Below are 15143 nucleotides of genomic sequence, written 5' to 3' on the forward strand. Positions count from 1 at the left end.
ACAAATCTACAAGCTTGCAGTGTGTCACTTCGTGCCGCGCTGTGAGCTTGCACATCCGCTATCTTTTGAACGTATTTTAACTCTTGATTGTCTCCTTTCCTCCACAGTCAGTGGCTGCTGTTAGTGGAAATTGCCCTTTTTGACCGATATTTTGAAATTTAAATTTAGAAATATTCTCTATTGTGACTTTGTGAACTCGAAATATCTTCAAAGAAACCTTGGAATGCCTGCTTTCAGTATAAGCAGGGACGTGAAGCCTCCAGTACTTGGACCGTCACCTTTATGTTCACAGCTACTGTATGTGTTGTTCTCCCTGCCTGGCGAGGACAGGCCATCCCCCAAGAAACATCCTACAGCCTCCAGCACTGTCCTTTTTATACAGCAGTGGTTCTGTGTTTTTCTTTTCATCTCAAACATCTCCCATTAAGCTTATATAATGTATCATAATTTGGAGCCTCGGAGAGACTGTGTGTGCAGAGAGACAGAGGGAGTGTCAGTGAAGGACATTGAGGGCTGACAGCCATCAGCGTCATCCAGTAACAGTCCTCACAGCAGGTCCCCATCGCCCTGCTCTCCCTGAGGGCTCTGTCTGCGCTGATGGACTGCCATATGTTTCACACACACACACACACACACACACACACACACACGCACACACACACACACACACACACACACACACACACACACACACACACACACACACACACACACACACACACACACACACACACACACACACACACACACACACACGCACGTTGTACTGTATGTCCAAAACTATTCCGAAAATGGAAATGTGTTCCAATGGATCGAGTTTAGTTATTATGTTTAGTCACAGGCTCTTGTTTTTTTTAATTACTTTTCATTGGTATTCATGTACACACTTAACCACTTCCACGATCGAGAGATACATCGAATGAGATCGACAAAGATATAGTCCCTCTAAATCTTATCTGTGCTCCATTTTATAATAACGTATTTTCAGTTGAAAGATCCGTCGCCTTCATCGAGCGAACACAGCCCTCGATCTGACACAAAGTATGAATTGACCATCATGGTGGCTGGCACTGTTCGGGCCAGTGAGAGAGAGAGAGATAATATGATTCTTCTCCACATGCACCATGCAACTCAATTGTCTGTCTGTCTGTCAGTCTGTCTGTCTGTCTGTCTGTCTGTCTGTCTGTCTGTCTGTCTGTCTGTCTGTCTGTCTGTCTGTCTGTCTGTCTGTCTGTCTGTCTGTCTGTCTGTCTGTCTGGCGTGATGATGATGATCACGATTGCGCGTGATGTAACAGAAGCCGTGCTAACCGTTTGCCCTTGTCTCTTGTCTCTTGTCTCTTGTCTCTTGTCTCTTACAGTTAGATCAAATCCAGAAGCACAACTGGTACATGTAAGTATACTGCTTTGATTTATCTTATTTATTTCCACTGGCATAGAGCTGGGGGCATATTCTGCACTACAGCTGCATGATGAATGAGGCTCTCCATCTGCACACACTAGAGTACATTTGAGGAGGGCATTATCTCCACCCTGGGGCATGTTTAGGCTAAATTGCCAGTGGCAGAAAGAAGTACTCAGACTTTACACTTATGGTAAAAAGCAGTGGTGGGGGAAAAGTAACCTACTTAAATGTTTTCAAAATGTACTATAAATGTAGAAAGTATTGGCATCAAAATGTACTGTACCGACAGTGAAAGTACTAATAATACTGAATGTCCGATTTCAAGTTTTCAAATCTATACAAAAAATATCATTTTGAAAATAGCAGATCTACAAGCTCACAATGGGACACATCGCAACGCATTGTGAGTTGTGATCGGCTATTTTCAAATGGACGAAATGTATAGGGCTGAGGTGGTTAATGCATGTTTTGTAATAATAATCACAATCTACATAGTAACTAGTAACTAAAGTTTTCAAATTAATGTAGTGGAGTAAAAATTACAATATTTGGATCCCAGATAATGGAGTAGAAGTGATACTAAGTAAGTAATACTCAAGTAAAGTGCAAATATTCTTTTAAATATTCCATCTATATACATCTGACAATGTGTGTCGATGTGAATGATGATGTGTCGACGTCGAATAGAAGTATAGCAAGTATTCAATTGGTCGATATGTGTTTTGGAATAATCAAAATATACAAAGTATTAGTAACACTCAAATGTTCTACTATAGGCTACTTGTAGTGAGTAGAAGTATGAACATCATTAAGGTACTTTCCAGTGGTGCCGTTTGCTTACTCTGCAGTGTTCTGTGTTCTGTCAGGGCGGGTAAGAACGAGCCGGAGCCGGAGCAGCCTGTGCCCAGGAAGGTGACCATCCGCAGCCTGCCGTCGGCCGACGACATCGACCCAGACGTGCTGGACAGCATGCACTCCCTGGGCTGCTTCAGAGACAAGAACAAACTGCTCAAAGACCTGCTCAATGACCAGTGAGTGCATGAGGGAGGGATGTAGTAAGCAGCAGGGGTCATCAATATTATGTCCCTACATGGACAAATCCGTGGCGACTGTGGTTCAGGAGGTAGAGCAGGTCGTCCAATGATCCATGGGTCGGCGGTTCGAAGTCGAAGTGTCCTTGGGCAAGACACTGAACCCCAAATTGCTCCTGTTGTGCTGGTTGGCATGGTTGAATGTGTGTGTGAATGGGTGAATGTAATGCACTATGTAAAGCGCCTTGGATAAAGGCACTATACTGTATGCATTTATCATTTACCATTTATTTTACCAAAGACGGTGGCAAATTTTACATTTCCCTTTTTACACATACTATTATAATGTAATATTAGACTGAATGTCAGTCTCCATGCAGGTTTTCTTCAGAATATCTATGACACTTATTTACTTTTGTACAGACCTGTTATGGTCATTCGGGGCTAGCTGGGACGAATACATCATAATGTTGTCCTCCAGCAAATTATGGCGGAGTGTATTCAGGAGGTCAACGTGGTCATCCAGAACCCTGCGACAATTACCTGACAATTACGTTGAAATGGACAGTGGGGGCGGGGCTGTCCGCTCTCTAGATTATATATAACTCTATTGTTCTCTTGCAGAGACAACCAGGAGAAGATGATCTACTTCCTGCTACTGGACCGCAAGGAGCGCTACCCCAGCCAGGAGGACCAGAACCTGCCCCCACGCAACGAAGTCGGTGAGGCACGCACACCGCCGCCCATTCTGACAGTCAAATTTAGTATAGTCGTAGTCATTTGAGTGAAATCGTATTTAGTTTTAGTGATGTTTTTGTCATCTGAAAAGTGAAAAGACTAATCGCCCTATTTTCGTTAGTGCCTTACCCCATATCCCTAAACTTCTTCTCCTTTTTTACTACACATACGAGTGAAGTGTATGTGGGAGGGCATACCTCAGGTATATTTCGGATAACTTTCTGAGATATGTGACTCTATACCTGATTGTGTACCTCTAGTATGCAGCAGGCATTTTCAGGTAAATGTCTCTCTTCCTGGGCTAAACGCTGCTGGAGTTTAGCCAAGGTGCTCCCAAAAAGAATGCATAGTGGGTAACCCTTCATTTTAACTACCAGGTAACTACCAGGTAATTACCTGGTAACTACATGGCAATAGTATTGCAGTAATTACTAGGTCATTACCAAGTATTTTCCCTGACAACTACTAGGTAATTACCCTGTATGTATAACTATTTACTGTATAATTACCTGGTAATTACATGGAACTTACCATGGTGAATGACCCACTAGTTGCCAGGTAATTACCAAGTATTTTCCTGACAACTACCTAGTAATTACCGTGTATTTATAAGTATTTACTGTGTAATTACTAGGTAACTACCCAGTATTTATAAGTATTTACTCTGCTACCATGCAAGTTACCCAGTAGCTACTAGGAAATTACCAAGTATTTTCCTGACAACTACTAGGTAATTAACCTGTATTTATAGGTTTTTACTATGTAATTACCAGGTAACTACCCAGTATTTATAAGTATTTACTCTGCTACCAGGTAAGTTACCCATTAGGTACCAGGTAATTACCAAGTATTTTCCTGACAACTACCAGGTAATTACCCTGTATTTATAGGTTTTTACTATGTAATTACCAGTTAACTACTCAGTATTTGAAGTATTTACTCAGTATTTGAAGTATTTACTCTGCGGCCAGGCAGGTTACCCATGTAGACCCTATAGGTAATTACCAAGTATTGTCAACAACTACCAGATAGTTACCGGGTAGGTATAAGTATTTACTGTGTAATTACCAAGTAACTACCCAGTATTTATAAGTATTTACTCTGCTAAGTAAGTTACCCATTAGGTACCAGGTAATTACCAAGTATTTTCCTGACAACTACCAGGTAATTATATGGTAACTGTGTTCACTGTGTTTACATGGGTACTACCCATGTAAACACATGGGTAGTTACAGGAGATTGCCAGTTTTTACCAAGTAATTCCCTGACAACTACAATGTAATTACCCGATAGGTACCCAGTAAGTAAGGAGGAACTGTACTGTGAAAGGAAGTGTGTTCTATTTCCATGATATTACCATGTACCTACCTGGTAATTGTAGATTATGATCCTCCTCCATTACCCATCATGGTGTATTTTGAACATAACAGATAATAACTAGGTATTTACACAGTTGGACCACATACATTTACAAAACGTTAACAGGTAAAACCTTTCAAGTTACCCAGTAAGAAAGGTGGAACTGTACTGTGAACGGAAGCATGGCTTATTTCCATGATATTACCATGTACTTTCACTGTAATTGTAGGTTATAATCCATCATTACCCACCAGGATGTTTTGAACATGTTACCTGGCAATTTCCAGTTATTTACACAGTAATAGACAGTTGGACCACATACATTTTCAAAACGTTAACAGGTAAAACCTTTCAAGTTACCCTGTAAGAAAGGTGGAACTGTACTGTGAACGGAAGCGTGGCTTATTTCCATGATATTACCAGGTATTTACCCACACTGATGAAAAAAGAAAACTCCCTATGTTGAGATTAAATGAACAGATTACATGCTTGCCATGTAGTTACCAGGTAATTACCGTACCGTAAAATGAAGGGTTACCGAATAGGGTAGTGCAAGGAAATAACATTTCAGTGCAATAACTGTAATAATGCATGAAAATATATAGAAAGAGTGTAAGAGGCTACAAACAGTGAAAAGTAAAATAAATATATATATTCAAAGATTTGCAGATTTTGCACACATTTTCAAAGATAGCTTCCATTTTCGCATTGCAAATATCCAGGACTAGAAAGCCTGCAGTTTCTATTAGCTTGGATTCCCCATTGATGATGTCACTGGTGGACGGGTTTCTGAACTGCTCACAGCCCCCCTATGAGACACATACCGAGTAGTAGGAAAAAAATTGGGACATTTTATCATGATTATTAGTGAGGACCTATTACAGTATATGAAGATTGGTTGAAATGTGGTGAAGTGGTTCTTTAAGTGGTTAATGATCTGCAAGGTAACTAGTAATTAACAAGCTGTTAATGAATTGCAGCAGAGAGAGAAAAGCCCTCAGGCACAGAACATTTTCAGATCGGTCCACACGGACAAATCATACTATAATTCTAACAATGTCTGTGAGTGTGTGTGTGAGTGTGTGTGTGTGTCAGAAACACCGCATTATCTCCTCATTGCCTGCACCAATCGCTCAGTGGGTTGTTTACACCCAACAGCAACAAAGCCTAACATACTGTATACCTCCTGTAGTGCAATTAAAACTAACCGACAACTTTAATTCCAGAGGTAGCACTAGTAATAAACTCAACTTTCACGGCAAACATTTGAGGCAAATATTGTGCTTTTGCTCCATTACATAATTTGTTTCTTTCGTGCATCATCGTCATTATGTCCAGCTAAGTGTCGCAAAGCCACGCCATTGTCTCTGGTCCCACTTGGAAGAGGCCATCCTCTGAGATCTGTACAGAGGACAGGTGGTGATTATGTGGTCGGCAGTCTGCTCAGGCTCGCCACACTCACATTGTGACGCATTGTGAGCTTGTAGATGTGCTATGGTATTTTCAAAAGAGTTTTATACATTTGAAAACTTGAAATGGGACATTCTGCACAGTAATTTAAGTATATTTTGAAATATTTGTATACTTTTATACTTCAAGCTCATTTTGACATTTTACTTGTATTTCAGTATATTGCAGTATTGATACTTTTACTTGAAGTAAAACATGTGAGTACTGTTTTCCTCCCCTCTCAGACCCTCCTAGGAAGCGTGTGGATTCTCCCATGCTGAACCGCCACGGAAAGAGGAGACCAGAGCGCAAGTCAATGGAGGTGCTGAGCGTGACGGACGGAGGGTCCCCGGTGCCCGCCCGCAGGGCCATCGACATGACACAACACGGACAGAGGTTAGCTATAGCATGGTGCCGCACGCAGGGCCCTCGACATGACACAACACGGACAGAGGTACGCTATAGCATGGTGCCGCACGCAGGGCCCTAGACATGACACAACACGGACAGAGGTTAGCTATAGCATGGTGCCGCACGCAGGGCCCTCGACATGACACAACACGGACAGAGGTTAGCTATAGCATGGTGCCGCACACAGGGCCCTCGACATGACACAACACGGACAGAGGTTAGCTATAGCATGGTGCCGCACACAGGGCCCTCGACATGACACAACACGGACAGAGGTTAGCTATAGCATGGTGCCGCACGCAGGGCCCTCGACATGACACAACACGGACAGAGGTTAGCTATAGCATGGTGCCGCACGCAGGGCCATCGACATGACACAACACGGACAGAGGTTAGCTATAGCATGGTGCCGCACGCAGGGCCATCGACATGACACAACACGGACAGAGGTTAGCTATAGCATGGTGCCGCACGCAGGGCCCTCGACATGACACAACACGGACAGAGGTTAGCTATAGCATGGTGCCGCACGCAGGGCCCTCGACATGACACAACACGGACAGAGGTTAGCTATAGCATGGTGCCGCACGCAGGGCCCTCGACATGACACAACACGGACAGAGGTTAGCTATAGCATGGTGCCGCACGCAGGGCCATCGACATGACGCAACACGGACAGAGAACTGTGTGACTGCTTGACACTCTTACAGAAATTATACTTATCCTATTTATGTGATATCTCAAGGATATTAACTGTGATAGACTTCCTCAGCTACCAACAACTGACTCGTCACTATTCTTGAACCCAGTCTACGAATTAGCTTTCTGTTGAATTAAAGGAACAGCTGTATTTTAAACCGAACATGGCTGAATAGTGTACACTAATGGTCCAAAATATGCCTCACTATAATAGCAGTGCTTCTCAACCTTTTCAGGCTGAGAGACCCCCTAGGAAAATCTATATTATTTGTTTGACTCAGTTCCACAGATAAAATAATTAGTAAAATATCAGATCTACGAACAAGCTATAAGCTTGCCTCTTTCTAATTATTTGACAATGTGCCCAATGTTTGACCACTTTGTATATCATAGTTTGATTACTTTTGATGCAGTAATGGTCTTTTTTCTTTTTCTTTCTGAGGTATTACAATTATCCTAAAAGTCCTTAAATTGTCACTTCTCATCTGGGAGTCACCGAAAAATCATGTGGGGACCCCCCTGACACTGACCATATAAGGCTTTTCTTTGCAACAGGGAACATGGGATCAAACACAGTTTCCAATTAGCGTAGTGTACATTGTGCAGCCCGCGCAAGTGTGTGTCAGCTCTGGTTACACGCACGCACGCACGCACGCACAAAGACACACACGCACGCACGCACTGACTGTGCCCACTGTGTCTCTTGTCTCATTGTAGTAAATCAGTGTACAGTAAAGCCTTGGATATTCCTGATGGCAACACAAAATGGAGCAAAGGAGAAAGGTACTCATATCCCCCCTCCACACCCTCCCCCATGCAGCCAAACCATAATGTCAAGGAGAAGACAGCTTGTATGTAGACCAGTGGTTCTCAAAGCAGGGTCCAGGGACCTCTCTGGGCTCCTTGAGGGGGGTTTCAAATGGACCCTCTTACAGGTCTGTAAACACCATTCGGTTCCAATATGTCGGCTACACTCTCAGAGTTACAGACCTGTACGGGGTCCATTCGGTTTGATTTTCTACACTGACATGGGGAAGTCTTTGGAATTCAAGTTTGAGAACCACTGATGTAGACAATAGAATATGTATGCCCCCCCCCCCCCCCCCTTCAGGCACAGACATGAGATGAGAAACCTGCAATGAAGTGATTAGTGAACTCAATCTCTTCAGAGAGTCGTTATGTTACTGTCACTATTCTTTATTGTAGCTTCATGTTTTTGTCTGCAAAACGTTGGCACGCTCTCTTGCCATATACTTTCACCTGCCAAGCCTAGCGCAGACTTCACAATGTTATTCAGGAATAGCTGGGACCTTTTGATAAATAACCAAAACTGGCCATTCATTGTCAATGGCATTCAATGTTTGTGTTAGGACAATGTTTGTGTTTTACACAAACCCTCAAAGCTGGACATAGGAGGAGCTAGCACCCCTCAAAAAAGATTCCGTCTATAACATTTGGGTTCATCTGCCGCAACAAGGCAGTTGGGAGCTGGAGTGCCGTAATTTTTGTACCTTTTCTGTTGTTATGCATCTATGGAGTTAACATTACTCTAATTATTAATATAACACACGGGGTCTATTAGAGTCTAATAGACCCCCAGGTGTGGTTATAATATTCAAATGTGTCTTCCCTGTGTATTTTTGGTTTCTTCTTGAAATCATCATTGTCAATGGCATTTAATGTTTGTGTTAGGACAAAGTTTGTGTTTGCACACACTAAAAGCTGGACAAAAATCACACCTGTGTGAAGTAAGGGGCGTTCTTATCGTCATACATCATCTCATTCTGGCCAATCACAATTTGCGCCCTCACTTTTCCGCCTTCACTTTTTTGCCCTCACTTGAAATGATTGCTATGGGGTGATCAGCCAATCACAAGCCATGTTTGTGTTTACACAAACCCAGAAAGCTGGCACCCTGGGCAAGACCGCGACTGAAAAGACTATCAACGGAAGTGCGGGATTTTAGCGGAAGTATCGCCGAAGGAAATGACGTTGATGCTTTACAAATCACTTTACATTCTCCGCGAATGAAAAATGTGTTGTATTTGGTCTGGGAAATATCGTATCCGGGGGAAATATATCCGACGGATATTCCGGAGGATACAACCACCGATAGCTTCTCAGCCTTAGGTTGTGACCAGGCTTTTCTTTTCGCAGATAAGTAAGCCTGGGACCGAGGCTAGAAAGCTGGGCATAAGAGGGCCCTCAAAAATCACGGCACTCTATCTTTATCCGTATCTGTAACAAACGTTGTATATCTCGTGAAAAGGTATGAAGGTCACCTGAGCCATCCATGAGAAACATTATTTTTGTACTCACATTGTAGAAACACGCTAAGAAAGTTAATCCATCGTGCGTTGATGCACAGCCTAGAACGAGGATGTAGCTCAAATGCTTATTTTGACTCATTATCTGGCACTGGTGCCACGTTCTGGCCTGGAAGGCTGGCACTTATTGTGTTTTAAAGAGTGGATGATGTTTTTAGGGCGCTAGCCCCTCCTATGTCCAGCTTTTAGTGTAAACACAAACTTTGTCCTAACACAAACATTAAATCCCATTGACGTTACATGTTTTTCCAGAAAACTGTCGTGATTTAGAAGACATTTTGTAGAATCTGGTCCCAGGTCTCAATGGGTAGTAGCATTGTCCACGCTATTTTTTTATTTGACATTATGGACACAATGAGGTTTCCACCCGACAGACACTGTGTACTGTAAATAACCATGCTGCAATACAGAGATACTGTATATACAGTACAGTAATGTTGCATTTCAGTCCCTTAAGAATTTGTTCTGTCATACTAAATTATTTTGAACTTATTAATATTCAGAATACATCGGAGCAATCAGCTCCCATACTGTGTGCCCCACTTTCTCTGACCCAGAACATTTCTTCGTACTAAACAATCTACTGTAAGTCGAGTCCAAACGCCACATCAGCACTAGTTAACTTTAGTTGTAATAAAATCAATTTCCCCGTCTTATTTCAGAAGCCAGTACATCCATCCAGCCATGTTCTGGCGTAGGACGCAGCTGGGTATAGGTCACCAAGGGCCACAACCAGTGTCCCTGTAATCATTTCTTAATCACATGACCATAACCTTATTTAGTCATAAAACCGACAAGTTCACTCATTTTACCCGAGTAAATGATATCGCTGCTCATATTGCCTGACACGGTGTCAATAAAGCATCTGATTGTATTGTTTTCTTTCATAATGCCAAGTAGTTGTTTTGGTGCAGCCAGCATCGACTCAACCTTATTGAATCCCGTTCATGCGCTACATTATAACGGCGACTATACCAATACATTTGATTGATCTGGATTGTAATCTGCAGCTGCTGAGCAGTGCTCGTGTTCACAATGGCCCCTTTTCCACCAAGATAACTTTGGTTCTAGAACCGGTTCCGTTCTAGATTCTTGGAACCTCGGTGCTTTTACTGAACCGGCGGCCATTTTTTTGGTTCCTTTTAGGGTTCTGAACCAATTCATTTTCAGTGGAAACACTCTGAACTGGTTCAATATTAGGCGGGAAAAAATAACCGAACTGGTTCAACCCGGTGGAAAAGGGGCCAATGTGATCATCACTTGTTCTGTGTTAAGCTCACTGAGGCTTCATTTCAAATGGGTATTTTATGATGCATCTTCATTTGCCTGTTTTCATCACCTTCCCCCTGCTACCTCATCCCCTCAGGCAATCCAGAGTTTTATCTCTCCTTTATGGAAAGATTGCGCAAGTTTTTAAAAACTTTTTTCCACCCTCCAGCAGCACCTTAATCACTTGAACCCGCATTGCTACTCTGGGAGGACCGTTTGTCATGTGGCTCCCGACATGGTTAAAACTGGCAGGTTAAAACAAACCTGTGGCAGGTTAAAACTAACCCGTGGCTTCCTGTGCGGTTAGGTTTAGGGTTTGGATTTTGGGTAGGTTGTCAGACAAATGCCTGTCGGACTGTTGGACCAAACACATGCACCCTCCTGAGTCCCGCCAGTGGGCGGGAGGGTGTGGGCTCCACTCTAAATGTATTTTTAAACAGGACATAAATGTGGGACCTGAAGGGCCCTTTATATTCTAGATCTCAATAAGAACGTCCTAACTCAGCGGTAGTGGCATATTGAATAGGTTTTTGCCTTCTAACCGGGCATCAGTCATCACTGAAGCGCTCCCATGCATCATCCAAATCCCTCCACCACCACAACAACACCATCTCTAGCAGGCCGGTGGAGGGGAGAAATGTTGACAACAAAAATGTTGAATCTATAGAATAGTCTGCATGTTTTGACATTTTCAGCGTTTTATCATATTGCCCCTATGGGGCAGGAACCTCCATATCTCATCAAAAGTAGCAGATCCAGGTTGCGTTAGGCAGAACAACTGTACTTCTGCATCACAGATGGATATGATAATTTAGTTTTTTTTCTCTCCTGGTTTCCAGTTAATTGTTTAGTATAAAAGAAACATAATAAGTGTGTTTTATACGTATATACATCATGGTTTTCTTTCCTTCTGTGCGAACCCGGGGGTCTGTTGAGGGGTTTCTTTAAAAAAAAAGAAACGTTGGTCACAAAATCAGATCGACATGACATCTGAATCCTCAAACGTAACCGCTTTGGACATATGAGGTTTCCAACCGACGGAAATGGTGTCCTATGTGATTGCCTGTATACGCTCGTGCATGTCTGTATAGACTTGAGCAATGATGGGCCCTTTTTTTGCCAGTGCCTTATTCCATATCCCTAAAAGTCTTATTATTATTTATTTTTTACCTTTTTGAAAAACATTCTTGAATAGTTAAAATAGTCAATCTACAAGCTCAAAACGTATCCATGTAGATCGGCCAATTGAACCATTTAAAAATGTTTTTCAAAATAGTAAAAAAAAAAAAAGCACTGGCGAAAATAGGGCCCCATTGGTGCCCCAACGTTTGGTCCGAGTTTCCCTTGAGCCCCAAAGCGTATCTGTACGCGGCAGCAAACTTTAGTCCACAGCACATCAGACACATCAGAGAACTTTTACATCATGTGTGTCACAGAGGGCGCTGCCTTTGAAACGTCTATATTCTGACGGGACTGATCTCCACCAGCGTTAATGCTGCTGCTGCTGCTGGGGATGGGGGGGGGGGGGGAGGAGAGAGGAGAGGAGGGGAGGGGAGAGGGAGAGGCTTTATCTGAAATAAGCGTCATTGCCATCCCAACTGCTGTTTCCAAAACTTTTCCCCCAACATTTGGTATCTCCCCGCCGGTCAGGTTAATTAACCACTTTAGCTCACAACTCAATGTTGTAAGATTGTAGATCAGCTATTTTCATTATTTATACATTTTATTATTAAATTCTTTCAGATTAAAAAAAAAATCACATCCGTGTCAAGTGAGGGGTGCTCTGTATCATCATACATCATAATTCATCTTCTCATTCCGGCCAATGAGAATTTGCGTCCTCACCTTCGTCTTCAATGTTTGTTTGTGTTTAGACAAACACTGAAAACCCTGTTTGGTGTTTTATGTATTATGTTATACTTCAGCTTTTGAAAAATAGCAGATCTACAAGCTCCTAACCATAGGCAGATCTAGAGGTACAAACCCTACAAACCCTCCCGCGCACTCAGATCAGCCAATGCAGGGAAGCTGGAAGTACCTTGTCCTTCACTAAAAACGCTCCACACGTCCCAAACTCTTCTCCCTTCTGGCTCCAAAACTATGGAATGCACTTCCTATTACAATCAGAACTGCAGCCTCACTCCCAATCTTCTGCCGTAGTCTGAAAACCCACCTTTTCAGACTCCATCATGGCCCGTAGCATTTGCCCTAGCCCACTTTATGTAGACTTAGATAGCATTTCTTTACAGACTTATAGCATGTTATGTAGACAGAATTGCATTTTATGTAGTCATTGCACTTTATACAGTAGTATAGTATAGTATAGTATAGTATAGTATAGTATAGTATAGTATAGTATAGTATAGTATAGTATAGTATAGTTTCATTATATAGATATTCCACTGTTACGTTCTTAGCTGACGCATGTTTCATGATAACTACTTTTTTATGTATGTGATGTATTGCCATGATATGGTATATATCATATGGTTTAGGACTTTTGGGGTTATTTTATTGACATGAATGAATAAGCCCATTACTGACAAAAAGTGCCCGGGCCCAACAGGCTCAAGCTCAGGGGCCCCTGGCCCAACAGGCCCGTTGGATAATCCTCTCCTGCTCCTTGAGCTTGAGCTTGTATCTGCTTTTTTTTTTTAATCCTGAAAATGTGGCGCAAATATATATTCTTTCATTTTTAACTCAAATCTTTGCTTTGGGGGGGCTCCCCTGGAACAACATATTTTCAGATGGGGGTCAGTGGCCAATTACATATATTTTTGGGGGTCCTTGACATGAAATAGTTTGAGAACCAATGACATAGAAACATGAGTTTTTCACAAAACTGTCAGGATTTAGAAGACATTATGTATAGAATAGTCCTCAGGTCTAAATGGGTTTAATGTTTGTGTTGAAAAAACAACAACAATTGGGATGGAATATTTACTCGCAAAACCCATTCAAATTGGTTCATGACCTAAAAAGAACGGGTCATGAAGTATAGCAGCTCTGCAAGCTCAAAGCGCTTTGCACTTTGCATACTTCTGAATTAGAATCCTGACAAGTGACAGATTTTAGACGTATGAGGTTTCCGCCCAACAGCCTTTATACACGGATGCCCTTCTTTTATATCCTTCATAATGCTCCAGAAATGTCTGAAAAGACGTTTTTTAAAACGTCTAAAACTACAGCGAGGGTAGAAAAAAAACAGAGAGTTAACGCAAATTCAATTCCCAATCTTAATGAAGTGCCAGGAGAAAATGAGAGAAAAGTTAATGATATGCAAATGAAATATGGAAAAGCTCTGCCGTGTGTGTAGAGGAGAATATCAATGGACCCAACCCCTCCTCTATGTACAGTTCTGCTCTGGTGGCTCCCTGCTGTTTCCTCTCATATCCAAGTTATGAGACTGTAGTGGTCTTAATACGTCGGGCATTGAGAGGGTAATTAAGACATGATTTATCCACAAAGCCCCGATAATCACATAATAAAACGACCTTTGTCTTTTAATTCAATTTGCACAGACGAATCTGAAGGGATATTTATCACTGTTCGTTCAACGTTTCTTTCTTTTTTTTGCCGGAAAGTGTCAACGCACGTGTACACACAGGAGTTGTCAACGCAGGAGGGAGGAATGTAATAGGGTGTTTTTAATTTTTTACTTTTTTACTTTACCACATTTTTGAAAATGTCTGAAATGTTCACCTATATCAGTGGTTCTAAAACTTTTCAGGACGCGACCCTCCAAAATAATCATATTTGAACTGAGGTGCCCCCTATACCCTGTCCCTGACAAGCACTTGGTGGGGGGCATTTGGGCATTGCGTGAGTGAAAACTGTCTCCACTTCCCTGTCATCGAATAACAAATTGTTTTTTTGCGTGCAACAACAGCGTTTATGCCCCCATAGAGTCTTTTGACTCTAGAGAGGGTACTTTTTGTTTCATATGCCCCTCTTCCCCCAACAGTACAGCATGGGAGGCCCCATGGGGGTCTTGGGTGGGCCTCAGACACATCCATTGGTCACACTGTGGGGGGAAAAAAGGGGGCCCGTTCCAAAATAGGCTTATGGGAAAAGTTAGCTCAAGGACTAATGGATAATAGACAAAGTAGAATGGATTGGTCACAAACGCCCTTGCACAATGAACGCACTGATGAAGCGTGCACGCACGCACGCACGCACGCACGCACGCACGCACGCACGCACGCACGCACGCACGCACGCACGCACGCACGCACGCACGCACACACACACACACACACACACACACACACATACATGTAGATGAGCTGGCTGCACTCCAGTCTCTCCTCTCCCTATATTTTGAATGTACTCGCATGGACTCTCTCTTATCTATTTGCATTTGATAGATGGTTTGTTCACTATAAATAAAAGACTCGTCAACAGAGCAATCAGTCTGCCGTTTGAGGACAGCCCATTATACTGTAGCCTATACAGC

At 42.5% G+C, this 15143-nt stretch overlaps 1 protein-coding gene across 1 annotated transcript in view; it reads left to right on the top strand.

Moving 5' to 3' along the window:
• brsk2a (BR serine/threonine kinase 2a) overlaps nt 1–15143 on the top strand; it is a gene marked incomplete at both ends in the record, with an annotated part of 310767 nt that overhangs the window by 272648 nt on the left and 22976 nt on the right. The window contains 5 exons of the mRNA XM_083762742.1: nt 1361–1392; nt 2271–2435; nt 3060–3157; nt 6227–6377; nt 7809–7874. Of these exons, the coding sequence (XP_083618868.1) occupies nt 1361–1392; nt 2271–2435; nt 3060–3157; nt 6227–6377; nt 7809–7874 (512 nt within the window). The remainder of the gene's footprint in view (nt 1–1360; nt 1393–2270; nt 2436–3059; nt 3158–6226; nt 6378–7808; nt 7875–15143) is intronic.

This window comes from Protomyctophum parallelum (genome assembly GCF_964188405.1).
Source record: "Protomyctophum parallelum genome assembly, chromosome: 4".
NCBI lineage: Eukaryota > Metazoa > Chordata > Actinopteri > Myctophiformes > Myctophidae > Protomyctophum > Protomyctophum parallelum.